General features: G+C 37.5%; 1 protein-coding gene across 2 annotated transcripts in view; it reads right to left on the reverse strand.

The window, feature by feature from the left end:
- Nucleotides 1–27,211, reverse strand: part of Kcnmb2 (potassium calcium-activated channel subfamily M regulatory beta subunit 2) — a 243,803-nt gene that overhangs the window by 12,139 nt on the left and 204,453 nt on the right. For both annotated transcript variants that reach the window (XM_015494247.2, XM_048814254.1), the window contains exons 2-4: nt 22,292–22,414; nt 5,513–5,683; nt 3,000–3,195 (exon numbers count right to left, since the gene is read on the reverse strand). In XM_015494247.2, coding sequence (XP_015349733.1) covers nt 3,000–3,195; nt 5,513–5,683; nt 22,292–22,347 — 423 coding nt within the window. In that variant the 5' untranslated portion in view covers nt 22,348–22,414. The remainder of the gene's footprint in view (nt 1–2,999; nt 3,196–5,512; nt 5,684–22,291; nt 22,415–27,211) is intronic.

The raw sequence follows: 27,211 nt of genomic DNA on the forward strand, positions 1-27,211 counted from the left end.
ATATATATATATATATATTTCTCTCTCTCTCTCTATATATATATATATGAAAAACCTCATAATCTTGACCCTATATAAAAATCAATTTGAGATAGATTGTATTCTATTTGAGAAAAGAAAAATAATAATGCTCCTAGAAGATAATTTGGGAGGATGATTTCATGACCTCAAGGTAGGCAAAGACTTATTCAGTAGGACAACAGAAGTACTAAACAAAAAGAAAAGATTGACAAAATTCGCCTACATTGAAATTAGACACGTCTTTTATTGAAAGATATTGTTCTGACAATGAGTAGGACCCATGATAGGAGAAGATTTTTGCTGCACATAACCAACAGAGGTTTCATATTTAGGCTTAAAAATTCCTATAATGAGTATGAGGAAGAAACAACCCAATAGACCAAGGAGCTGAGGGACTTGGATTGACACTGCACACAGGAGGATATCCAAATGACCAATAATTAAATGAAAACGAGCTCGACAAAATTAGTGATCAGAACCAGTAGGAGACAACAACACACTAGTGAAAGTTAAAGACCACAGATGATACCAATTGTTGTTGAAGATTTGGAGTGATAAAAACACTCTGTATATACAGAGTTGGTGGGAATATGAATGCCTATAAACACTTAGAAAACCATTTGTCATTATCTATTAAACTTTAAGATATGTAGACTCTATGATCTAGGTAGTTCATTCCCAGGTTTATACCTGTCAGAAATATGTCTGCTCGAACATGAAGAGCCATTTATGAGAATACCTAGGGCAGTGTTATTTGTAATAGCCCCGAACTGTAGTTAACTCAGAATGTCCATCAATAGTACAATGAATGAATTGGCATATTCATACAGTGGAACATAGTACAGACACAAAAATGAACCACAACCAAATAGAAGGGCTCTGAAAATACACTGTGAAAAGGAAGCCAGATGTGAACAAGGTTTTCTATATGATCTCATTTATATAATTTTTTAAAAATGAGGCAAAAATAAAGCATAGAATTTAAGGATATACGTTTGGGTATAAAACTACGAAGAAAAATAAGAAAACAGTTACCATAATAGGCAGGACAGTGGTCATCTCTGGAAGCTATTGAGAGAAGGTAGAAAGGGTGTTTTGGAGTGCAGGAAATGTTTAATTTCTTTACTCTTGTGGTATTTACATGGGAGAATCTCTAATACTTGAGCTTTATGTTTTTATTTCATGCCTGTTTCTGGTTAGGTGTTATAATTTCCACTTAAAAACAAGGTAGTGGGGCTGGGTGTGATGGCTCATGAGGATGAGGCAGAAGGACCCTGAGTTCAAAGCCAGCCTTGGCAACTTAGTGAGGCTGTAAGAACCTAGCGAGAGAACCTGTTTCAAAATAAAAAGGGCTGGGGGTTGTGGCTCTGTGGTTATGCGCCCTTGGGTTTAATCCCCAGTCCCAAACAAACAATAACAACAACAACAACAACAAAAAACCCCTAAGGTAGTGGTGCAAATAATCCAAACAATGACCTAGAACATTCTGACAGGAGAAAACATACTGATCTTAAATATATAACTAGGACTTTTAATGGTAGTTTTACTCCCTGTTTATAGCCTGGTTAATGCAATCTCAGGGCTGCAGTGATCCAATGTCAAAATGAGAAAATGGAAAGAGTCCCATTTTTTGGTGCCTATTCAACTTTGGCTCCTTTTCAATTCCTTGGCTATTTGAAAGTTTTATAGGTATTCAGTATTACAGGTCAGCTTTGATTTAAAAATCTGACTTGAGGGAAGATCTTGAAAAATAAACACCTTGTGAGGGTGTTTGCAGCACAGATTTAAGATTGCTATTGTTTGTGGATACTACAAATGAAAGAAAAATCAGAAGAAACATTTTCAAATAACATTCTTTGAAATATTCATTAAGGTGAGTCCTCAGAGATATTTGCAAGAATTCTCTGAAGTTTTAGTAACTAAAACACAGGGTGAATTTCTGATATGTTGACATACATTCTAGTTACTCTCTCTGTTCTAGTATTGAACCTCCAAGCTATTGTACCCTCCACATAACTAGAAGCTATATTATTTCAGTCCTGGCAATTATAATGAAGTTTTTACATGAAAGATTGGAGTACATGAGGATTGTATTCTGGGAATAAAAGCCTATTGTTCTATTGGAGAGTGATATTAGATTGTCTTGGCATATGAAAGTATTCTGTACATCTAAATTGCTACTATAAAATCCAAAACTCAATATAAGTTAAAATTGATAATGGCAGGTTGGTTCTCCTGAAACTTACTGGTTATCCCAAATTTTATTAATATAAATATTATGTTGAGCTTTAACACAATACACATTTGCTGAGCATGATTCCATCAGTGCAGCCAACCTCCATGAATACAACATACATGAAGAAACACACACACACACACACACACACACACTGTGACCATGGTTGAAGATTTATCCTGTGCTAGGTACTGAGCTCTGTTCAACACTACATCCTTTGTTCTAATTCTCACAATGACCTTGCAGGGTGATTATTTGTTATCATCTTTTTAAAGAAAAGGAAACTAAGGCTCAAAGAGGTTAAGTTATATCCTCAAGGTCCAAGAACCAACTGATAATGATTGTGGAAAAACAAAATATAGCAATGCAGTTTTACCCTTTGGTTCCCAGGTACATGGCAAATACTTAGTTTTTGATATGCACATCTCTAACTAAGCTCTATTCCTACTTTGAAAGACTCAGCCTGCTGGCATAAAAATAAAGAAAAATTTATCTTCCCAAATGGAAGTCAAGGCAAAATCTGCATTACCACAATATGGGGCATGACTTGTCTATGGCTTGCACAGAGAAAAAGTATTTTCCAGGCCAGAATCAAATAGTGAGTTTTGTGAATGGAGGCGGCCAGGGCCTACTTCCTGGTGATATTTTCCTTTGAAATGCTGGCAAAGGGGAACTTCAGAGAGAGACAAATGGGACACGGAGCTCTGTGGGGGTGCATGGATACAGTGTGCCAAGCTCCTACCTTCTGATTGATTTTCATTGTCTCTTCAGTGTGGTAGAGAAGGAGCTTTTCCCCAGAAGAAGTCAGGTTCACGTACACCTGGAGGCAGGGGTACTGAGAGAGTTTCCAGCAGTCTGGCCCACAGCTGAAGGAGCAATTAAATGTCTCCGTGATGGACGCATTCAGCAAGGTGCATTGAGTCTCTTCAGTCCACACACTACAGAGAAAAGGAAAGAGTGAGCAAAAGGCCGAGAGTTACTGGCAAGGAAGATGTGAGCAGAGGGAATGGTGGCTCAGCTCCTGGGCTGGAAGTCTTTTCCAAATCTATAATACATCCGTCTGCATAAAGTTTATGCTTTTGAACAGAGCTGCTTTAGGCAAACTCTAACATAGCATAGACAAACTTTGGAACCTGAGAATTTTCTCAGTGACTTCCATTGGACATAATATACTCCAAGGCTTGATTGGTTAGTTATTTTTTCTTATTGAATTCCATGGGAAGCACAAAGTATATTTCTAAATAACGATCTGTGCTTGCCCTGTATTTCTGCATGTATAACTTCTTGCCTTGCACCAGTCCTTATCTCTGCTACGCCTCCCTTGGTGCTTTCTTCACCTGCACCTCCTCCTCTGCCCAGTTTGTAGGCAGAGAAGGTGTAAGGGCAGAAGAGAGGAAAAAAGGGGTGGAGTGGCTTGGGGTCCAACTTGACAGATGGAAGTCAGAGATACAATGCCGTACGGTCATTCTAAAAAGGGAAAAAAAGATAACCCCTGGATTAGGTGAAGAGAAATTACTTATTGAATCCTTTGAATTCTAATTGATGTTTCACATAAATTATCTCCTTTTGAAGGTGAATGAATCAAGGGTCAAAGAAATCAGGTAACAGGTACAAAGACATGTAGCTGATAACTGATAGAAGTTGTGATTCTACAAAATCCAGTATTTCTCTAAGTCCTGGTTCATTCTATTATGCTGTGCTGCCTCCCCATAAAGCAGTAGAAAAGAAACCCATCTGTGCAGACTAATGGGTTAACAAGGATGCCCTGAGGCCTCTCAACTGGAAAGAGTCCACCTGCCCATTGGTCATCTTTAATTTTAGAATGCCTTTACTTTTATGATCAAGGTTAACATTTGTAATTAGAAAGTAACACACCAGCAATCAATGCTTTGCTTCTGGGTATAACTGATTACCATAGTGATTGGAAAACAACATGTTTTTGTGAAGATTAATACTCTTTCCTTTTGACATCCACAGCTCTCTGCACTTTTGCATGTGTGAAGTTCTATGCCAGAGGCAAGATACTGCACCTACTCTCTTCTGGTGTGGCAAACTATATTTTCCTGGAACATGGATGGTCAGATTTTGCTTATACAACGAGGAAAAAGTCTTGGATGGTTCCAAGCAGATGTGAGGATTTGAAAGAGGGCTTGGAATCAACGAACTCTGGGGGCGTGAGGCATCAGTGCTTTCATTGAGAAGGAGCACAGCTGAAGGCCATCAGAGAAACAGAGCAGAACAGCCACAAATGTGAAAGATGATGCCTTAATTTCAGCAAATTACTGTATTTCGGCTAGATTTTTGTTTCTAAAATGAAGCTATTAATTTAGATTGAGAAATGAATGCCCCCAAATGGTTTTCTTTTCTTTTGGATTGAAACTTTAATTTTTTATTTGAAAGGATCTTGTTACTTTAAGCTGAACTGTTGTGAGACTTCCCCCATTAGTTTTAGTGATGCTGGGCTCACCTGAGCTTCATGTCCAATTCATGGTCAACAGTGAAGCTAGAGATGCTGCTACTAGCTCAGGAGAGAACATACCAACTGTCTCACTATTTATTTGCCTTCCCATCTACTCAGTAAATCTAGGGGTATTAAATAAAAAAGGGTTCAAAATCTGTTATTTTAAAAGGTCGATGCACAATAGTGTTTTTCAACCTTGACAGTATAGTAGTATCCCTTGGAGGAGTTTTAAAAGATACTAATGAATGGGTCCCACTTCAAACCAGTTTAATCAGACTTTCTGGGATGATGGTGGGGGCTGGGCATCAGCATTTTTAAAGTTTTTGTGAGATGTGCCATTGAGAAGTACTGCCGTAGAGGGAGGGAGAAGGGCGGGCGATGCAGGGTGGAAAAGGAATGAAGGTGGGAACAGACATGAAGGAGCAAGAATAGGGATGCTGAGATGAGTGGGTTATGCCTTTGAAGCTAAGGCTTGGCCACATGCTAAAGCTATGTGACATTGGACAAGTTACCTCTCTTTGAACCTCAGTTTTCCTATTTTTTTTGATGAGGATATTCATACTTACAGTGTAGTCATGAGGATAAAATGATGTATGAAAAGTTTTTGGCAATAATAGGCAGTTTATATATAAAACTATTTTAGTATTATTATTAGATAGCATTATTAAAATATTATATGAGGGGCACTTCTGGAAGTTCTCCATAGGAAAGAGGGTGAGGAAGATGACCTCAGGGTTGACTGAGCAATGAGGGTAGAGACAAATGGCAGTGCCCCAACAGCACAGTGGCATTACCTCTGCATATATGAGCGCAGGAGTGTGATTCCCAGAAGGAAATACATCATGATGGAGCACACCATCATGGCCAGTCCCAGGAGAATGGCTCGGTCCTCTCCAGCCTTTAGTGCTGTGACTGTTTTCCTTTTGTCCAGGAGGTCGTGGTCCCTGATTTTTTGGTAGATATTTCTAAAGTTGAAAAACAATGCAATATTAAATAAAGTTCAAAGTTAATCAGTATGCCCCTGGAGAACGGGTACATTTCTACCCCTGTTTTGCTGGAGCTAAGAGACCCAGAGGACACTTCTGAACCTGCCTGAGTGCAACTGGATCCCAGCATGTAATTCTAACCCTGCAACGTATCATGTGCGCATGCACGGACACACACGTACACATGTGCATAACATGAGCAGACAGGGACCCTCCTTATTTACCTTGAGGCTCACATCTAATGGCAAACTAATGTTCCTTCTTTCCATTTCTACAGAAAGAAAGCAATTCCTCAACCTTCAAAATAATTCTTTGGGTTCATTGACTACCATCTATCAAGTCATCTACCATTGATATATTTTGTAATTTCTGCATACCTAATTCAAATAAATGGCAACATAAATCAGAAATCTATCAATTTAATCATGCTATTCCCTCAGTAGGGATAGACAGAAGCTATTTTGGTTAACATTTTTCTCGAGCTTAGGGGTGCTTAGGGCTCTTTTGGCTTGAGATTTATAAGCAGTGTGAAGATGTGGGGTGGTGATCCTGCCTACTTTTTCTTATATGAGTAAATACTTGAGTGATTTAGAAAAGTTTTAGTCAAATCAAGGCAAATCAAGGCTGGTCTTCATAACTTTGAACAGTTTTATTAGTACTTTTATTGGGGGTTTTAGAGAAGCAACATAGGAACATGAGCTTGAAGTCAAATTGTGTCCTGTTCAAATCTGTTTACTAACTGTGTGATCAACAAAAAGTTCCTTAGCCTTTTCAATTCCCAGTTTCTTGCAAAGTAGAAATAACATTTAAAAGCTTTGTAATGGCTAAATGAGATGAGGGTAGGCAGATCATCTTGCAAAATGACTGATGTAAATATTTAATAAAGGTTCTCATTCAAAAAATGGGGTGGACATAAAATCAATAAAGATATCTCCAACCTAAATAACACTACAAATTAAATAGACCTAATGGACAACTACAGACTATTCTACCCCAAACAGCTGAATTTACCTGTCTCTTAGCTGAGAATATAATAGTTTCCAAAATATATTATATTCTAAGTCACAAAACAAATCATAGCAAATGCAAAAAAATCACATAATCCCATATATAATATAATAAAAGAATGAAGCTAGAAATCAACAGTAAGAAAAATAGAAACCACATAAACACAGGGAGATTGAACAAAACTCTCTTTAATGAAGAATGGATCAAAGAAGAAATGAGAATAGAAGTCAATAAATTTTTAGGAATAAACAGGAACAGAGATACAAAATATCAAAATCTCTGGGACATTATAAAATCAATTCTAAGAGGAAAATTTATAGCACTGAGTGCGTACAGTAAACAATTAGCGAGATCCCAAATAAGTAAGTTTATGCTCCACCTCAGGAAAAGAACAAACTAACTCCCAAACCAGTAGAAGACAGAGATAATTAAAAACAGAGCCCAAATCAATGTGATTGAGAACAAGAAAATACAAGGATTAATGCAATGAAGAGTTACCCTTATCCAAACTATCCAAAAGAAAGAGTGAGAAGAAGAAAATCAACAATTTCAGAGATAAAAAAGGAGATATCACTACAGATCCTTCTGAAATCCAGAGGATTATCAGAAACTATATTGAAAATTTATACTTCAATAAACAGGAAAATCTGGAAGATATTGTCAAATTTGTAGACACATATGATCTGCCTAAAGTGACTCAGGAAATACAGAAAACCTAAACATACCAATATTAAGTAATGAAATTAAAAACTGCAGTTAAAAGCCTTCCAAAAAAGCAGAGCCCAGGACCTTATGGATTCTTAGCTGAGTTCTAGCAGACCTTTACAGAAGAACTAACACCAGTCTTTCTGAAATTATTCCATGAAATTGAAAGACAGGGAATACTCCCAAATACATTTTATAAAGTCAGTATAACTCTGTTAACAAACCAAACAAAGATGCATTTTCAAAGGAAAGAAGACTACAGACCAATATCCCTGATGAACAAAAATGCAAAAATCCTTAATAAAATATTAGCAAACTCCATTTAAAAACACATAAGAAAGATAATACACCAAGTTCAAATAGGTTTTATTCCAGGGATGCCAGGTTGGTTCAACATATGCAGAAATCAGTAAATGTAATTCTTCACTTAAATAGAATTTAGAACAAAAATCACATAATCATCTCAATAGATACAGAAAAGGCCTTTAATAAAATCCAACACCTATTGAGGTTAAAAAAACGGGAGAAGCTAGGAATTGAAGGAACTTACTTCAACATCATAAAGGTCATTTATGACAAACACAAAGCCAAAATCATATTAAATGAGAAAAACTAAAAACATTTCTTCTAAAATCAGGAACAGACAAGACTGTCCATTTTCACCATTCCTATTTAATATTGTCCTCAAAAAAACTAACCAGAGCAATCAGGCAAGAAAAGGAAACAAAAAGGATACAGATAGGAAATGAAGTTGTTAAATTACGATATGATTCTATAACTAGAAGACCCAAAACTCCACCAGAAAACTTCTAGATATAAATGAGTTTAGCAAAGTAGCAGGATACAAGATCAACATCTATAAATCAATAGCTTTCCTAAACTCCAACAGTGATTCAACCAAGGAAGAAACTAGGAAAACCATCCCATTCACAATAACCTAAATACACACACACACACACACACACACACACACATATATTTGGGAATTAATCTAAGGTGGTAAGAGAGTTCTATAATGAAAATTATAGAACACTGAAGAAAGAAATTGAAGACAACCTTGGAAGATGGAAAGACATCCATGTTCTTAGATAGGAAGAATCAATTTTGTCAAAATGACCATACTATCAAAAGCAACATACAGATTCAATGCAATTCCCATCAAACTACCAATGACATTCTTCATAGAATTAGAAAAAATTATGAAATTTATTTGGAAGAATAAGAGACCCAGAGAGCTAAAGCAATACTAAGAAGGAAAAGCAAAGCAGAAGGTGTCATAATACCAACTGAAATGATACTACAGAGCTGTAGTAACAAAAACAGCATGATATTGGCATCAAAATAGACTTGAAGACCAATGGAACAGAATAGAAGTCACAGAGACAAATCCACATACCTATACCTGCCTGATATTTGATGCAGGCATCAAAAATATATCTTGGAGAAAAGACAGACTTTTAACAAATGATGTTGGGAAAACTGGAAAGCTGTATGTAGAAACAATGACATTAGACTCCTCTTTCTCACCCTGTACAAAACTCAAATCAAAATGGATCAAAGACTTATGAATTAGACCAGATATTTACAATTGCTAGAAGAAAAGATAAGGTCCATACTCTACCATATAAGTGCTGGTACCAACTTCCTTAACAAAACTCCCTGAGTGCAAGAAATAAAATTAAGAATCAATAAGTAGGATGCCATCAAACTAAAAAACTCCTGCATAACAAATTGTAAATGGGTAATAATGAGTATAATACATTCCACTATTGTCATGTATGTAAAAAAAAAAGAGGGTGAAGGAGAGAGCCTACAGAATAGGAGAAAATCTCTGATAGGGGATTAATAACCAGAATAAAGAATTCAAAAAAACTTAACGCCCAAAATACAAATAACCAAATCAATAAATAGGCAAAAGAACTACATAGAAACATTTCAAAAGAAGACACACAAATGGACAACAAATAAATGAAAAAGATGTTCAATAACTCTCACAATCAGGGAAATGCAAATCAAAACTATATAAGATTTCATCTCACTCTAGTCAGAATGATATTTATCAAGAATATGAACAACAATGAATGCTGATGAGGTTCTGGGGGAAAAGGTACATTTGTGTATGGTTGGTGGAATGGTAGACTAGTACAATCACTCTGGAAAGCAGTATGGAATTCTTCAGAATACTAGGGATGAAATCATCATATGACCCTGCCATCCCACTCCTTAGTGTTTTCCCAAATGATCTAAAATTGGCATACTACAGCAATACAGCCACCTTAATATTTATAGCAGCACAATTCACAATAGCTAAATGATGGAATCAACCCAGATGCCTGTCAATAGATGAATGGATTAAGAAATTGTGATTGTTACAATGCACACACAATAGAGTCCTACTCAGCCAAAAAGAAGAATGAAATTCTGGCACTTGCCAGTAAATGGATAGAAATGGAGAAAATTATGCTAAGTGAAATGAACCAAACTCAGAAACTCAAAGATTGAATGTTTTCTCTCGTCTGTGGAAGCTAGCGTAAAATAAAGGAAAGGGGGAGGAAAGGGTAGGATAAAATAAAGAACCAATTAAATACAAATTAATAGACAAGGAAAAGGAAATCTCGTAGAGGAAGGAGAATGGGAGAGGGGAGCGAAAAGGAGGGGATGATGGACTGAAATCAATTTCCACATATGTATGAGCTTGTTAGGATGAACCAAACCACTATGTACAACTATAAAGCTCTTATTAAAAAAATGGAGTGGGAGCTATGGCTTAATGACATGAATATTAGACCATCATAAAATTTCTACCATTCTTCAAAGACTATCTGCAGGACAGAATGGCAAGGAAATTAATAATATATAAAGCTTAGGAATGGAGGAATGGATTTGAAGCAAGCAGGAGAAGAAAGAAAAGGTGAGAAAATTCTGGAGGTGTTGGTGCTTGGGGAGATGTATGAGAAGTTGGGGTAGGAAGTCAATGCTTGGGAATTCCAGAACTCCTGCTGATCAAGATATAGCTTGGGCACTCTCAGTTCCTATTTTGATAGGGAGCTTTGCATTGCAGGGCAGTGGGAGTAGGAAAGCTGCTGGCCTATTGGAACTGGAAACAGGACAAATGGTCCTGAAAACTGAGAAGGAAGCTCTTAAGCCAATTTTTAAGCTTTAAACAAAAACCAAAATGCACAAGACAGACCACATTTTCCTTTAATATTTTTATCACTGTTTATTCATGTTTCTTGGAAAAGAAACCAGAATAGAATCAAATGTGGAATTTTCAGGGGAATAAGAGACGCCCATTGTTTGTACAATTGTGTGTACATTTAGGGTTATATTTAGCTTTGTGCTCCAGAATGACCTTACCGGTGTTTATGGCTCATATCTGTTCTGATTGGCTGGTTTATTCTGGAATGATTGCTAAATATTTTGGTTCCCTGTACAAAGAATGTGTATGTATTTAATATACATATATAGAAGGTTTTAGGTATTTATTATTTTAGTTATCAGTGTACAAAATTAATTGTTATCATCGTTAAAGTTCTCTTCATGAACTAGTTTATGCAAATCTTTCCTCCAGGAGTGGGCATTGTGTGGGAGCAGCATCCCAGCTACCTAGATGTCTTCATTCATCATCTTTTCATGGCCTGTTCTTCCTGTCTTCTTGCCGCCTTCACTCACTCTAGGCTGTTTGTGATCATTGCCAGAGTCTTGGAAAGACCACATTCTTCATTATCCTCCAGCTCCCAAGCCCAATATCCTTGGATTAGCTGGTCTGCCCTGCTTTTGACTTCCATAGACTGGTAACCACCCACCTTCTGTCTCCCATTCTTTTTTGCGATTTTCTTTGAAAATTGTACGGTTTATCATCAAAGCTCTTTAAACTTGACCTTTTATGAACTTGACAAAAAAAAAAAATCAGTGCCCATTAGCAGCTAAAGCTGGTGAGCAGGAAGACTTCTGAAGCAGGTAAAGATAGGTTGAGACTGAGTGGCTTCAAAGATCTGCTGTAAAATAATAATCTGATGTAACTTCACTATTATTTATCAACATGTATTTAACTCTGATGGCTGCCATTGAGATTCACATTTCCTGCAGATGGAAGCCATCGAGGAGAGAGCAATAGTCTCACAGTTCTAGGGTATTAGACTGTCACACAGCATTTCTTATGTCACTGTATACTCATAAAATAGATGAGGAATAATCAGTCAGTATGTCACCAGAGCAAGAAGCATATAAAAATGATTCAAACAGGTAATTTAAAAACAAATTGCAATTTGAAAATGGTTAACAAATGTTCTTCATATACTATGGAGCCAGGGGGTGGGGGGGGAAGTGACTTGTTTCCATATAGCTCAAAGTCATCTGGGAAATGAGGATATTACCCAGTGAAATGAAAATGGTGAGTGGGGTGAGCCACATCCAAGGAATCAATCAATAATGATTCAATTAAAGGATCCAATAATGATTGGATTAAAGGATAAACAAAAGGAATGAATGGATAGTTTGAAAGACCAAAGTGTTTAGATGTACAGACTTATCTCGAGTGCTGGTAACCTCTTGTTTCTGGAGATATGGCCTTGGCACAATTAGAAGACAGATATAAAAATAATATCAACATATGGTAGTAAGTTCAATGATGAAATCACTTACAGTATTCCCAATGTTTAGGGAACGGGATAGGGAGTAAGAATTGTGGTTTGGGAAGGCTTCCTAGGGTGGCATCTTAAACAGACTCTTCAAGTTTGATTTGGAATCGATGCAATGAGACGAAGAGTTGAAGACAGTCCAGTTGGAAGGGATCACATGAAAAACTAGTATGGAGACTACCTGAAACTACAAGTATGTTAGTATCACTGGGGTGAGTGTGGGTCAGAGGAAATGGGGCAGATATATTTGGAAAAGTAGTCTGGTCAGGAAGAGTTCTGTAAGTCTTTCTAGAGATTGGCGTCTCTCCTGTTGTTAAAGGGGAAGCTGTCAGTGGATGACATGATCAGAACTGAGTTTCAGGATGACCACGGTGGCTGCTGTGTGGAGATTAAATTATAAATGGGACAAGACTTAAATCAGAGAGAAGAATTGGGAGAGATTGTAACAATAATGTTGGTGAAGGATGATCAGGGCTGGATCCAGGATCACGGTGGGCTGGAGGGAAGAGGATGTTTGGAGAAATATCTTGGAAATAAAATGTCAGAATTTGGCAACTGATAGAATATAGAAGCTGATGAGGGAGTGAGTTTTAGATCTATGTCTCAGTGCTTTACTTGGACAACAGGGGAGATGATGAAGAGTGGTAAGGCAGAACCCTTATTTTCCTACGCTTTGCAGGGTCCAAAGAGAGTTTCCCCCACCTTTCCCCCGTTTCTGACCTTGCTAAAAAAGGAGGGAGAGGATGATTGCACATTTATAAATTCTCTTCCCCCAGGTTAGGTGTCTGGAGCTCAGGTGGAGGAGTAGCTAATTTGATTGATGAGATGGGTGATACCCTGATAACTGGGGGACTAAATCTCTCTTTTGGGTGAGTTTGAAGTTCATTGCTCCTGTGTGGCACAACCTATTATTATTTAAAGAAAAATTATTTCACACTCTCCTTTGCCTTTCAGTGTCCAAGTAGTGAGCCCCAGTTAGGGAAGGAAGTGTGCATATCCTAAGTGTTAATGGGTTAGTGAATTGGTCCCTATCAAACCCAGTTGTCTTCAATGGTAGATAGAAGGGGCATGTCCTGGGCCTCAGGCCTAAGCATCATCCTTCATACTAACAAGTCTTGTGTGTTGGGGGTTACAGTGCCACCAATATCTAAGCTGATGTTTCATCTTCTTTTAGCTCTTCATGTCTATGCTCTATGAATCAACTTGAGAGGACAAGAGACTGTCCTTGGTGTGAGAAATAAGGGAGGGAATGTCAGTACAATTTACAGAAGTAGAGAGTTCAAGAGGAAGAATGCGTCTGGGTTATGATTATGAATTCAGTTTTGGATAAATTCTCTTCCCCCAGGTTAGGTGTCTGGAGCTCAGGTGGAGGAGTAGCTAATTTGATTGATGAGATAGGTGATACCCTGATAATTGGGGGATTAAATCTGTCTTTTGGGTGAGTTTGAAGTTCATTGCTCCTGTGTGGCTATTAGTAGGTATAGAGAAGGAATTTGACTTTATAAGTTTGAAGTGGATCTAGCCTTGGTGTGTCCCGGCAAAATTAAACTTAAGCTCTTTTGAGGCAGTGTTGACTCCGTGATGAACCATGAGTCGACATGAAGGATAAAGTGAATATTCATACATATTGACAACAAATAACAGATATATACAGTCTTTACTACATAAACAGGGAACATTCTGCCCAAATCCTTTTAGAGAATAGAAATTATTAATAAGTCTTACAAGTCCAACTCCAACAAAAATCTTTGTGATAAATATTCTTGTAAGCAAAAGATTTTCAAGTTGGGTGCAGTGGCGTATGCCTATAATTCCAACAACTTGGAAGGCTGAAACTGGAGGATCACCAGGTTGGGCAACTTAATGAGACACTGTCCCAAATTAAAATAAATAAATAAATAATCAAACAAACAAATAAATAAATAAAGAAGGCTGGGATTGCAGCTCAGTGATAGCGCTACTGGGTACAATCCCCAGTGTTGCAAAAAAAAAAAAAATTTTTTTTTCAATTATCCAATAAAATTTTATTTTCACCCCAAGCAATAATCTACAGAGTACAATTTTATTTCAAACACTATATTTGGGTACTTTCTTTAAATTTGATATTTGGACTCATTCTATAATTCATAAGCACATTAGTTATGAGGATACGCACGTGCGCTCACACACACACACACACAGAGGACATAAAGAGTAGAAAGTCCAATAAAGACTCTTTGGCTCTTTCTTACTCATGTAAAGTCAGATTCCCTTGGTTTCTGTTCTACAGGGAGAAAGGTATTCAGGTGAAGGCAGGGCAAAGGCCATTTATGAATTCATTTATTAATTTGTTAGTCAACATGTTAAGTCTTCATAAAAAGAACCACAAGCATCTAAGTCCTGGGGGCAGGAAGTGAAGAAGGCTGATTTCCTGGGATTGCCGCGTGAGGTATCAATCATGACAAGATCTGGTAATGAGGCTGAATAGAGAGGTTACGAAAGGGAAGAAAAGAAAGCCAATATGCTGAGTGTCAGTTTGCCAAAGGATCAGTTACTGAATGGCTGATTCACAGAAAGTCAATTTATTGAAGGATCAGCTCACTAAATGAATACAATTTATCTATTTTACCCTACTTAGAGATTTAACAAAGATGTATTTTAAGCATTATTGTTTTCAACATAATACGTGAATATGAATAGATGTTTTCTATGAATGTTTTAAGACTGTATTTTAAAAATGCACTTAATCATCAAGTATGTTCTTACTAATGTGTTCCTCTTAGCAGTATTTTAAAATTGGCCTGATTTTTTTTTTAAAAAGCGGTTTCGTAGTGGGCTCAGTTTCTTTATAAATATATTATTAAGAATATATTTATAGATATATCTTTCTTGAGTAGTGTGTAAATATACTCTGCTAATAGAATAAACATTTAACATTTCATTCGGGAGCCTTTTAGTTTATACTGATTTATTTTTTTCCAAATCCTTTTATTTCTTTATTAAATTATTTATTTATTCTAATTTGTTATACATAATGGCAGAATGCAATTCATTCCATATTACACATATAGAGCACAATATTTCAAGTCACTGGTGGTATGCAAAGTATTTTCACACTATTCGTGTTAGGCATTTGCTGTTTTGCTAACACTTAGGCCTCATTCAGATTGTTGTGGCAATTTCACATTTTGACAACTTTGATGGACTTGTCAACTTTATCCATTAACCAAAATTTGTTTCTTTTACCTATTCACTAAGGATATGGTAGCTGATTTGGGATGGTAATATTTAACAGTTTTTTGAAAATTCAGTCAAGTTTTTATTTTGTCCTCATGACATCAGTTTACTGAATGTTCAGTTGGTCTCTGGTCTTGTTATCACAACAGGGGGGATTTGGATGAGAATGGTGGGACCTTCTGCTAAAGGAATATTGAAGAGGAAAACCAGCAAAGCATACAGTCTGGCTTACTGACCTAGAGAGAGAGGAACCCCAGGCAGAGGAGGGGAGACCAACAGCCACAGAGTGTGGGAGGGCATGGCCAAGGAGGAGGTTCAGGGAGGAACAGAGGACAGAGAGAAGATGGGACTGGAGACAGAGGGTGTCTGGAACACAGAGAGGGAAAGGTAGAGGAGCAGAGAGATAGAGATAAGAGGAGTCCCCAAATAGGGGCCCTTTGGGGCCTTACTTGTCTTTGCTAACCAATTTAATGTGGGTTATGATAGAACTATGTAAAGTCACAATGGTCATACAAAATTTTTGGTTCATAGCTAAATTCAATACAGTCAATAAAATGATTGATTGGGAAATGGCTTTTTTGGCAAATTGATTTTAGACACATTGACTATCGCTGCATTAGGCATCCCTCCATATGAGCATTCAGAGGATCCATGGCAGAGGAATTGGCCCAGGGCTATGGCTATAAGCATGAAGATGGTTTAGAAGACTGTCACTTGGGAGCCATTGATGTAAGTGGTAATGGCTGAGGGTCCTGTGAAAGATGGAATTGGGCCTTGGATGAGCAAATAATTAAGAAGAGGGGGAAGATCTGGGAAAATTTTGAGTAGGGATACTTGAATGTGATTGGATTGCAGGATCTGGTGGGTGGGGGATGGCAGGCAGTTAGCTAGTTAGAGAGAAGCCAAGAATAAAGGATGTGTGTGTCCTCTGAGGTCACCATAGACATTAAAATAATTTAAGCAAGTTCAATAATTAGATTTGTACTTTAGGAAGATAACTCCTATTAGTGTTTGTGTGTTATCTAGAAAGGTTTATATCTCGAGGCAGAGATTGATTCTGAAACTCTTCTAGTGTTTCAGATATTAGTTAAAGAGGGATTTTTAGAAAGAAGTGGCAGAGGAGATGAGCATTTAGATCTGGGCATCATTTGTGTCCAGGATCAACTATTAAACACTGTGGGTTTTAATGATCCTTTCTAGCTAGTCAGAGAAACAAAGATGGTTTGGGTATAAGAATGTGGGAAGTGTAAGAAGAGAAGTCTATGAAGGATCCTGACACTGTCAGAGAGGTGAGGGGGTACCAGATGGGTATAGGAAAGAAAACTAGGGAAGATATGAATTAGAAGTAGAGAATTAAGTAGATATAAAATTACTTGGCTGAGAGCTCTTCAGGAACTTACACATAATATTTAATATACTGAATATTGATATTTATGTCTCTATGGCCCAATGAGCTGCTTAAGAGATAGAGACAGACCCCATTCATCTTTGTAGACTCAATCTCTTGCACTTATTAAGCTTATAAAATATATTTTTATTTGGACTGAAAATAACTACCATAAGCATAGATCGTGAGGTAGCCAGCATAGGGAGGCAGAATAGTCAACTAAAACCAAATAAATCAGAATCCATGGGTAGAACAGGCTCCTGGCTTCTTGCTTCCCATCTGTGTTCATTGGATTCTACCACCAACAAATTTAGTACTCTTCCAGAAAAAATTCAGTCTTTCTAGGAATCAAGAGTTCTGGTTTCCAGACTTCAAGGAGGGTCTCCTTCTGTGGGATCTCATGAGGGCAGACTGCAGGGCAATAGATTACTGGATCCCTTCTGAGCTGAAATGAGTGGAGCTGCTGTCCATTTATGGCCCAGGAGACCCCATCTGTCATTTCGCACGGCAGAGCATCACAGACATGGTTCTGCCTTCTGTTCACTTTGGTTTCTCACTTTCCTGAGATGTGCTTCTTTGTATGTTTGTCTTTATCTTCTAGAAGTTCCAGATTTCATGGATGTTCCTCAAATTAGTGTATATTTAGGGTCCAATTTGATTAGTTTAATTATTATCCTCTTTTCACTCTTTGAACCTGCACATTCCATTGGAAACAATGTGCTTTTGAGTTTGGGAACTAATGACAGCCATTCTTAATACAGTCATTAACATGAGTTTTTTTTTTTTTTTTTATTTGGTCCATAAATTTAATGTTATTGTTTCCAATTAATTTGTGGGGCTTTCCCACAAATTGTAATATTATGAACCTTATTGTATGAATAGGACACTAAAGATGAAAATGAAAAATTGGGAGTTATTTTTTAGGCCTTTTTTTCTTATCAGATCACTACTGCAATGATATCTCCCATATTTTAATTCTTATTTATTTTCATCTGATCCATTAGCATATTAAATTTTTATAAAATGTTTTAGCGCACAATATAGAAAGAAACAGAAAATTATATGAATTGTTTAGATAAACGAGGGTATCTTTATAATCTAAAGAGCCTTTCAGAAGCATTACCTTTATTTTGACTACATTATATGATTTCAGTGCAATAATGATAGAAACAAATAACAAAAATAACTAGAAGGACTATATATACAGAAATAAAAATATAGCACAAAGAACTCATGGATCATAGAATAAAATCTGATAGAAATTAGGAAGTATTTAGAATTGAATATGGAAAACACTATGGATCATCTGGTAGATGCAGTTAGAGACATAGGAAGAGAAAGTAATTTTGAATGTTTATATTAGAGGAGAAAACTTGAAAATCAACATGCCAGGCATCCAACAAAGGAGGTTATGAAAATATTAGCAGAACATACTAAAGATAATAGAAGGAAGTAAAAATGAGTGGTAATAAATGTATTGCTATTTGTTGAAATATGATTTAAGATAGATTTCTAAGTCATTTTATCCCTTGGCAATGGGCACCGCACGCACTTACTTGTTTTTCTCTTGTTGATCTGTCTTTTGTTACAGGAATCTGTCCCAACTGTCCCAATTATGAACTTACATGAGTTCAGAAAAAAAAAATAAAGTCTTTCTCTCCTTCATAGGGGAGACTGAAATCAATGTAGATATTAATCTTATTCAATCAGAAAAAGACTTGATGAAGAACGGTGGAATGTGATGGACATCATTATCCAAGTGCATGTACGAAGACTCGAATTGGGTGTCAACAGACTTTATATACAAACAGAGATATGAAAAATTGCGGCATATATGTGTAATAAGAATTGTAATGCATTCTGCTGTCATGTATTTAAAAAAATAAAATCAATAAAACTAAAAAAAAGACTTGATGGCAGAAAGATATAATTTTGCCACAATGCATTAATGGAAATGTGGTAAACATGACCTGAGAAGCTCATTCTCAAATTTACATGAAGTGCAAATAGTTAAGAAAAGCAAATGAACTCCTGATTAAAAAAGAATAAGATAGATGTCTTATTTGATAACATATCAATATGTAAAATAAAACTCAATTGTGGTATTTGCCTTAGGTAGATATAATACCTGAGACAATAATAGAGCAGATTAATAGACCAGAATAGAGATCCAAAAACATATCCATGCACACATGGAAATATAATATATGATACATGTGTGTTTTTAGATCGATGGGAAAATAATACATTGTCCAGTGAGTGATGTTGGGGCAATTGGTTAACTCTACAGAAAAAAATTTGGATGCCTACTTTACACCTACCACAGAAGCCAATTCCAGATGATTAAAGACTTAATTATAAAAGGTAAAGCTGCAAAATATTTAGAAAATGGAATGGGAAAAAATCCTTTTGAACTTGCTTAACAATGAAATGTTTTCAGAGAAGAAAATGTATTACTTTATATTGTTGGGCTTGTGGAATGGAGGATGAGGATAGAAACTAGTGTGGTGCATGTAGCAGATGATCAGAAAAAGGGCTGGCTTAGACTCCAAATAATAAAAACAAGTAAAATTGACTTTAATTTCTTCTGAGCAATGAAATGTTTTATTCAGAATTTTCAGTGAGATTTTTCCTTCCAGTTACTTGTTCTGCCTGTTTTTAGGCTGGTTTCTGATGTTGCACTGTCTTAAGAATTCCAGGAAATCCAATATCCTGACAAGTTTGTCTCTGGAATCAGGAAAAGGCTGTATGGCTGGCTAGCCCCTCCTGGCATTGCTTTAGGAGCATAAGTGGAGAAAAGAGGCACACACAGAAGCCAGGTTTGCAGAAGGAAAAATGAGGGTGGATCAATCACTAGCAATGTGAGACAGCACTGCCAGACGATCCTGTTCATTTATTTCCAAATAATTTAACTTGAAGACTGTAATTGTCTTGATTCATTATTGGCCATTATCGTCATGATTACTGTCACCAAAAGCAGCTTTTTTTTTTTTTGGTGGTGGTGGCGCTGGGAATTGAACCCAGAGCCCCAGGTATGCTAGGCAAGCACTCTATCACTCAACTACAGCCCCAGCTTTACCACTGAACTACAGCCCCAGCCTAACCATCAGCAGAATGACAGCTTCTGCTCAAAGTCAGCTTTAAAATCTGAGTCTTATCCTTAAGAATCTGTGAACTATGCAGTAAAGATGAAGATGTGGTCAAGGAAGAGGCATGGACCAATGATCCAACATTCATTTAGGGACCCCCGCTTAGCAAAAGATTCCATTGCTTGTATTTGTTGGCTGTTTTTCATCTGTTTCTATTAACTTTGTACGCCAACCAGGCAAACCAATTTCATGAGCTTTTGCCCTCCTGTTCCACAAATAAAGCTTGCGATTTCTTTATAGTCAATATTTTAATTATTTTAAATCCCATAGTTACTGAGATCATCTTTGAAAATTAAAAAAAACTAAAGCAGTTAATTTGTCATAGAATCTTATTGATGCAGAACACTAAGCTAAGTATTTGTTCCTTTTAAACTTCATTAATATTGCCAGTATATCATCATATGTTTATTATCTTCTTTGATATATAACTTTCAACTCTATTTTAACACGATGTGGGTTTGGCTGTTCATTGTTGCTCTGCATTTCTCATTTTTGACAAGAACCTTTGTAAAGCTGTGGGGGTGCAGGAGAGAGAGTTGGAGCTTGGTTTCAGATTTGGATTCTATCCTAGTTGGTTGTTGGACCCTTAAAGTTATTTCAAAACCCTGACCCTACACTTTCTCATCTGTATAATGGGCATAATAGCAGGGTAGTTTATGTAGAACAAGCAGTACTCAGTAATTTTTTCGTAAAAGAATATCAAAATGTATTAAAAATATTTGATGAAAGTAAAAAAAAAATATTTGATGAAAGTAAATAGGAGGTGAAAGGATTATATTATAGTCCACCCACTCTGATGAAGCCTTCAGAATTTTAGGAGGACTGATCATTGACAGTCATAATATTCCTGTGGGGCAACAAAACCCTAGGATTTGGTTACGACCCCTGAATTGTAAAACCAACTCTCTTACCCTTTGGCACCTTCACTGATAACAGCCTTTTAAACAAAACAGCAACAAAAAAGGAGAAAATTACATACAAAATGTGGAATTTTAAAATGACACTTGAAACTTTAAAATGTGATGGGTTGTGTTGAAAGATGATTCACCTTGAAAGCAAATAAAAAATAATTTAATTAAGCATTGAGAAAAAGCAGGTGAAAACCTAGAGATGAATAAAGAGTGAATTTTCAGGGATCTGCTTGTTGTCGTGACAAGCCCTGGGACTATGTGCAAACACTAGTTGCCTTGTGGGTTGTAATTTTACTTAAACATCACATAATTATTTTTCCATAATTAAGGAAACATAACATATTACAAAGCATTTGGGAAATAGAGAAATGAAAACTGTTTTCCTTCCGGACTTTTGCTTGTTATGTGCTTTCCGAGGATGCAGTGATTGTTTATATGCAATTTTTAAACTTGTATTTTTTTCCAGTTAATATTATGTTGAAGCCCTTTAAAGTGCTAAGCGATATATTACAGTATTATGACTAAACATGCTTTTTATTGTGACACTGAAGTGGCTTCCAAAATTTTACTTGCAATAATCATTGTGAATAACTTTGCTTTTGGAATTTTTCAAAGGAATTTTATCTGTAGGGTCATTTGAGTTTTAAGGGGAAAAATAATCCCTCAAAACAATATTCAGCTAAACCTCCCTCCGGTCCTTCCAGGGCCCAGCACCATTTATTACCTGCCTCATGTGCTACTTGCTTCAGCTGTTCTGTGCTAGTAAAGGAAGTTATGTTTAAAATTTAGTTTCACCTGAACCAACTGTACAAGGTCAATGGGGGAAGAGAGATGAGGAAGAAGAGAACAAATGGAGAGAAACTAAATATTTTAAAATGCTTCTAGAATTTTATGGAAACATCTACTCCTTCAACCCCAATAAGACAGTTGGACTGATCTGCAGATGCCACTCTTTCTCTCGTTAATGCTGCATTTGCCCCTTTGTCTTTCTTCTTGCTCCCTCATTCCTTCCCTGCTCCCAGGTTATCCATGCAACGATTCCGAGAGCTCTTTGAATTTGTCTTGTCCTCTTTGAGTGCTCTCACAGTTTCTGCTTTCCTTCCCTACCACATGTCCAGTGCTACAGAAACAGGATTTCTTCACATCAGCCAGCATTTATTGAGCATCTACTGTGTGCCAGTTAAGGTACAAAGGTCTGGAAATTCGACAGAGAGTAAAACAGTCTGTTCAGGTAAAGAGGATGATGGGGCTGGGGGAAGGGTAGGGATTGTGGTTGGATATCAAAAGGCAGAACTGTAGTTAGCTAAGAGTGGTGCGTGTGTGTGTGTGTGTGTGTGTGTGTGTGTGTGTATGAAAGTCAGTTCCGACAGGGGACAGCATTCACAAAGCCATGTGGTACATGCAACATGAGAGGAGAAGGCAGGTCGGTGTCTGAAGCCCTGCTCCTTCAGTAAAGAGCCCATCCCACATCTCAAGACACAAAGCTCAGTTGCCTAGTGTTTCCTGGTCACCATCCTCTCTGCAGCCAGGTAAAACCTTCTGACAAGTGCCCAGGGTCCCAGTGCAGTTACCTTTTCTCATCGTGTCTGTAAGATGAGGAAGACCGGCCACTGGTCCATATGAACATCTTAGAAGATGGTGGTCCAGGGTCTCCTTTCCTTGCGGTGGAAGTCCTGGAGGAATGGCGAAAAGACCTAGAAGAGGTATGCATTATGGTTAAATCTATTCCTTTGAGTTCTGGAACTTTGTATTAGCAACCAATAGCTCTCAGTGGATTGACTTTCTTAAATAACACCAGGTTTTTGATGCCTCAGGGACTGGCTCTCCATGCTGGCTGCACAATGAAATCAACTGGGAATCGTTTTAAAAACACACTGATGTCTGGTCCCTCCTTCAGAAATTTGCATTCCATTTTTTTTTAAAAGCTTCGTCATTATTTCTAATGCTTTGCTAGACTCAAGCCACTGCTTTAGGGGCCTATGATTTTGATGTTAAGATCCTGTTTCCTGTCAGGTGCAGTAATCCCAGAGGCTCAAGAGGCTGAGGCAGGAGGACTGCAAGTTCAAAACTAGCCTTTGTAACCTAGTGAGGCCCTAAGCAACTTAGTGTGACCCTGTCTTAAAAGAATAAAACGGATTGGGGTTGTGACTCAGCAGTTAAACGCCCCTGGGTTCAAATCCCCAGTACAAAAAAAAAAAAAAAATCCTGTTTCCCCTGTATTGTCTCCTTTAAAATATAATATTGGTATGGTTTCATACTCTGTAGTATGTCATATTTCCCTTAGAATTTTTGTTCAGAGTTGGTTACTAAAATTCTACTTTCCCTTTCCTCTCCAACATTTTCCCTTGATGCTGAGATGTGACACAAACCATCATCTTTTAACTGTGCTCTGCCAATGCTGTGGGTTCAGCTCCTGACAGTTGAGATGCTGTCTGATAAAGTCTAGCAGCAGTGGCTCCAGATACTCAGTGGCTCCTAGAGGTCAGGTTTATAGACTCAAGAGGCAAGGAATTACAGGAATGCTGTATTCTTTTGATTATGTCTTGACTTTGGGAGAAGTTATTTCATCTCCAAATAGCACTAAAGAGTTAGCTATTATTATTATTATTATTTATTTTCTACATAATAATAACTTTCTGTAGAGGAGGAAATATGAAATATCATAGATATATTAATCAAATATAAGAGTTAAGATGATATTTGATATGGTAGTGTATTCATATATGAACAAAGGAAAAAGTTATGTCTGATTCATCCTACTGTCTTTCCTATTCCCATGCCCTCTCCCTTCCCTTCATTCCCCTTTGTCTAATCCAAAGTACTCTGTACTCCCCTGCTCCATTATTGTGGGTTAGCATCCACATATCAGAGAGAACTTTTGGCCTTTGTTTTTTGGGGGGATTGGCTTATTTCACTCAGCCTGTATTCTCCAGTTTCATCTGTTTACCAATAAATGCAAAAATTTCATTCTTCTTTATGGTTGAGTGATATCCCATTGTGTATATATACCACATTTTATTTATCCATTCATCTGTTGAAGGGCACCTGGGTTTGTTCCATAGCTTAGCTATTGAGAATCAAGCTGCGATAAACACTGATGTGGCTGCGTTACTGTAGTATGCTGATTTTAAGTCCTTTGGGTATAAACCAAGGACTGGGATAACTGGGTTAAATGGTGGTTCCATTCCAGGTTTTCTGAGGAGTCTTCATATTGCTTTCTAGAGTGGTTGTAGCAGTTTTTAGTCCCACCAGCAATGTACGAATGAAACTTTTCTCCCATATCCTTGCCAACATTTATTGTTACTTGTATTCTTGATAATTGCCATTCTGACTGGAGTGAGATAAACTCTACATCATGTTCAACCACAAGAATGGGATCCTAATTAGAATAAGTTATACTCCATGTATATATAATATGTCAAAATGCACTCCAGTGTCATGTATATCTAAAAAGAACAAATTAAAAAAAAGATAAAAAATTAAATTTTTATGAACTCTAAAAAAATGATATTTGATACCTTTGAATAAAGGAAGGCAGAAAGGTGATTCCTTCTCAGGTGCAAGTCAATAGTGTCTTTCTTATCAGTTAAAGCACAGTATTAATGATAAATGTGAGACTAGAAATAATATTGGTGACTGTATACTCTATTAGCTACTATATGCCAGGCACTTTGCAGCTATTAGCTATGCACACATCATGAGAGGCCTGTGCAGATATCCATGTTATGCTTATACCATGAAAACCCTGAAAGGTGAGCAGTGCTATTATTTTCAAATTATGAGTGATGCTCTGAAGAGATTCAGATATTTGCTTACGTTTAGAAGAGGTGGAGCTGGGCTTCAAACCCATAGTTGCTGGCCTCCCGCTCCAGCCCAGTGCTTTTAAGCTGTAGTATGCATTTGAATTGGGGCTCTGTGCCAATGCTGGTTCTGATTCCATGGGTCTGTGGCAGGGCCCAAGGTTCTGCATGGGTAACACCCTCTCCTGGGTGATGACAGTACTGCTGATTTGCAGGCTACACTGGGCAAAGGCTTAGGGTATGTACTCAGAGTATGTCATTGGTTATAAGTCCACTTCATCACTGTCTAGCTGTCTGACCTTGAGAAAGTCACTTAACCTCTCTAGGGCTGAGTGTTACTTTAAATAACTTTGTGCCATGGAGAGTTTGAAACAGATAACCTTTAAGTTTGTTCTTAGCACCAGTATTTTGTGATTCAGTAAATTGAAGAATGAATGTAAGCATATATTAAGTCATGGTGCATTGACTTCCTGAGAACAGGTCCTAAGAGTAGATCACTGTCTACAACCCTTGGTCAGGACCAGAAGGTTAAGGCGCAGGAGCTATGGGAGGTAGCAAAGCCTTAATAGTCAATAAAGATGCAAGAAGTTATCCTTCTCCCTTGGTATCCCAGGGAAATGAAGGGATGAAAGGACCACCTGAATGGATAACCTAGACAGTTTTAGGAAGATTTAAAAATTGAATCTTCTATCTCTTTAAATGACATGGATCTGGGTTATTTAAAGTTATTTATGTTCCTTTTAGAACATCTTTAAAATATCCAATAGAATAGGGATTAAACGCGTTATTGAAACCAGTTAGCCTTTGGGGCATGAGAATGATTTTAATCTAAGTTGACTGAGTAATTTCCTAAGAATGAGGATTGGTATAAACTCTTGGAATTTTTTTTTGACATGGACCCTGGACGAATCTGATCACATTAGTTACTCCTTCAACGAAGTGGGGGTGTGGGATAGACAAAGAAAAATGGCACAATTTGAGCATAGGTAAAGCAATAAATTTCTAAGCACTGTCCTGCTGCTGGCTATTAGCCAGAATTTAACAGACACACCACAGAATTGTAAATGGTTTGAAATGATTCAAAGCGAAGGGTTTTAGCGATTTCAGTGTATTTAGGGTACTTTTCAGCTGCGAGCCATTACTGCAGTGCTGAATCTTGGCTCTGTTGTTTTAAGATGATAGACAAAGGGGAGATGAAAGATACATTTATTCTAATTGACTGTCTAAAGCTCGTTGGGAAGGACTTAACATCTCCTCAGGTTACTCCAATAAGTGGATTTGGAGTTTCTCCACTGCAGTTTTCTTTCATAAAGACAAACTTTTATTTAAAATTTGCTGTTCATTGTTAATTAAGATGAAAGTGAGGAGCTGCTTTAAGGACAACAATATAAAGATTCTGCAGAGGTTGAGGAAAAATTTCCAGGCTTCAAAGAAACTCCCAGAATTTAAAATATGTTAATGGAAGCTGGTTTGGAGATTTCTTCCTAGCTCAAAGGCAGTCCTCTTGAACTCCTTAAGTAATTAACTCAACTCTGCTCACTTTATAAGACAAGGAACATTTCATGTGAATTGTGATTAGAAAAGTGATGCAGAGAAACAAAAAAGTACTTGAGGAAATTTTGCAGTTTGGAATCCTAGAGTGAAACAGAGACCTGTTATGCTTGTGGCTGCACAGGGCAGTGGGGCAGGTGGAGACATGGGTCTCAGGCCATCACTAACCCATCTAGGAATGGGGTGAACCTGGCAGAGCCACTACTATATGATGAGGACATATCTGAAAATCAGAAATCCTAACTGACATAATCATCAGTGAGTCTGTGGTGAGATTTCTTTGTCTCAAGAACTTATAAAGTGTCCCTTTGATGTCTCGGCACACTCCTTGCTAGCTTCTGCTTCCTTGATTCAGCTCCTGCCATTCACTCAGCCGCCCCCCGTCCCGCCCCCCACCACTGTTCCATATATGGTGAAGGAGCTATGCTGTATCCAAGCCATCTTGGATGTCCCCTCTTCTGCAAAGCCTTCTCTGACACATACAAGCAGCTTCCTCATCTCTACTTCTGCTAGAGCAAGGTGCAGTTTCTCCTCCATGTGCACAAATCTGCCTTCCCTGCTAGGTAGGCTGAGCATCTCCAAGGCAGGTCTGTCCCTTACACACCTATGGTACAATGCAGGACACATAGCAACACACTGGTTGTGTTTTCTGACTTGACCTCTAAGTATCTATCATATCATGTGACACTGGTGCAGTGTACTGCTAACCTCTTCTTATCTTGGGATGTTATTCCTTCTTTTTACTCCTCATTATTCCTTTTCTTTCCTTCTCCGGAATGTCATGTTCCCTCTGTTCTTTTCATTGACTTGGACAGCAAGTTTCTGTTGCTTGCTGAATTATCATTCAAAAAGCCCTTTGGAAAGGGCAGCATGGCCTAATGAGAAGAGGAGCAAGAACACAGATGGGGCTATTTGTTTATTTGCCTCATGGCGTCACCACCTACCATCACCGTGACTTTGGACAAGCCAATTTAACATCTTTGTGTTTTAGTTTCCTCAACTGTAAAAATGGGAATAATAATACTTGCCTTTCCGGGTTACTCGGATGACTAAATTGGACAATACATGCAAAACAACCTAAGTAGATCATAGCACATAATAGGTACATACTAAACATTAGTATGCTTCTTCTCCCCCCTC

Source organism: Marmota marmota, unplaced genomic scaffold, assembly GCF_001458135.2.
Source record: "Marmota marmota marmota unplaced genomic scaffold, marMar, whole genome shotgun sequence".
NCBI classification, from domain to species: Eukaryota; Metazoa; Chordata; class Mammalia; order Rodentia; family Sciuridae; genus Marmota; species Marmota marmota.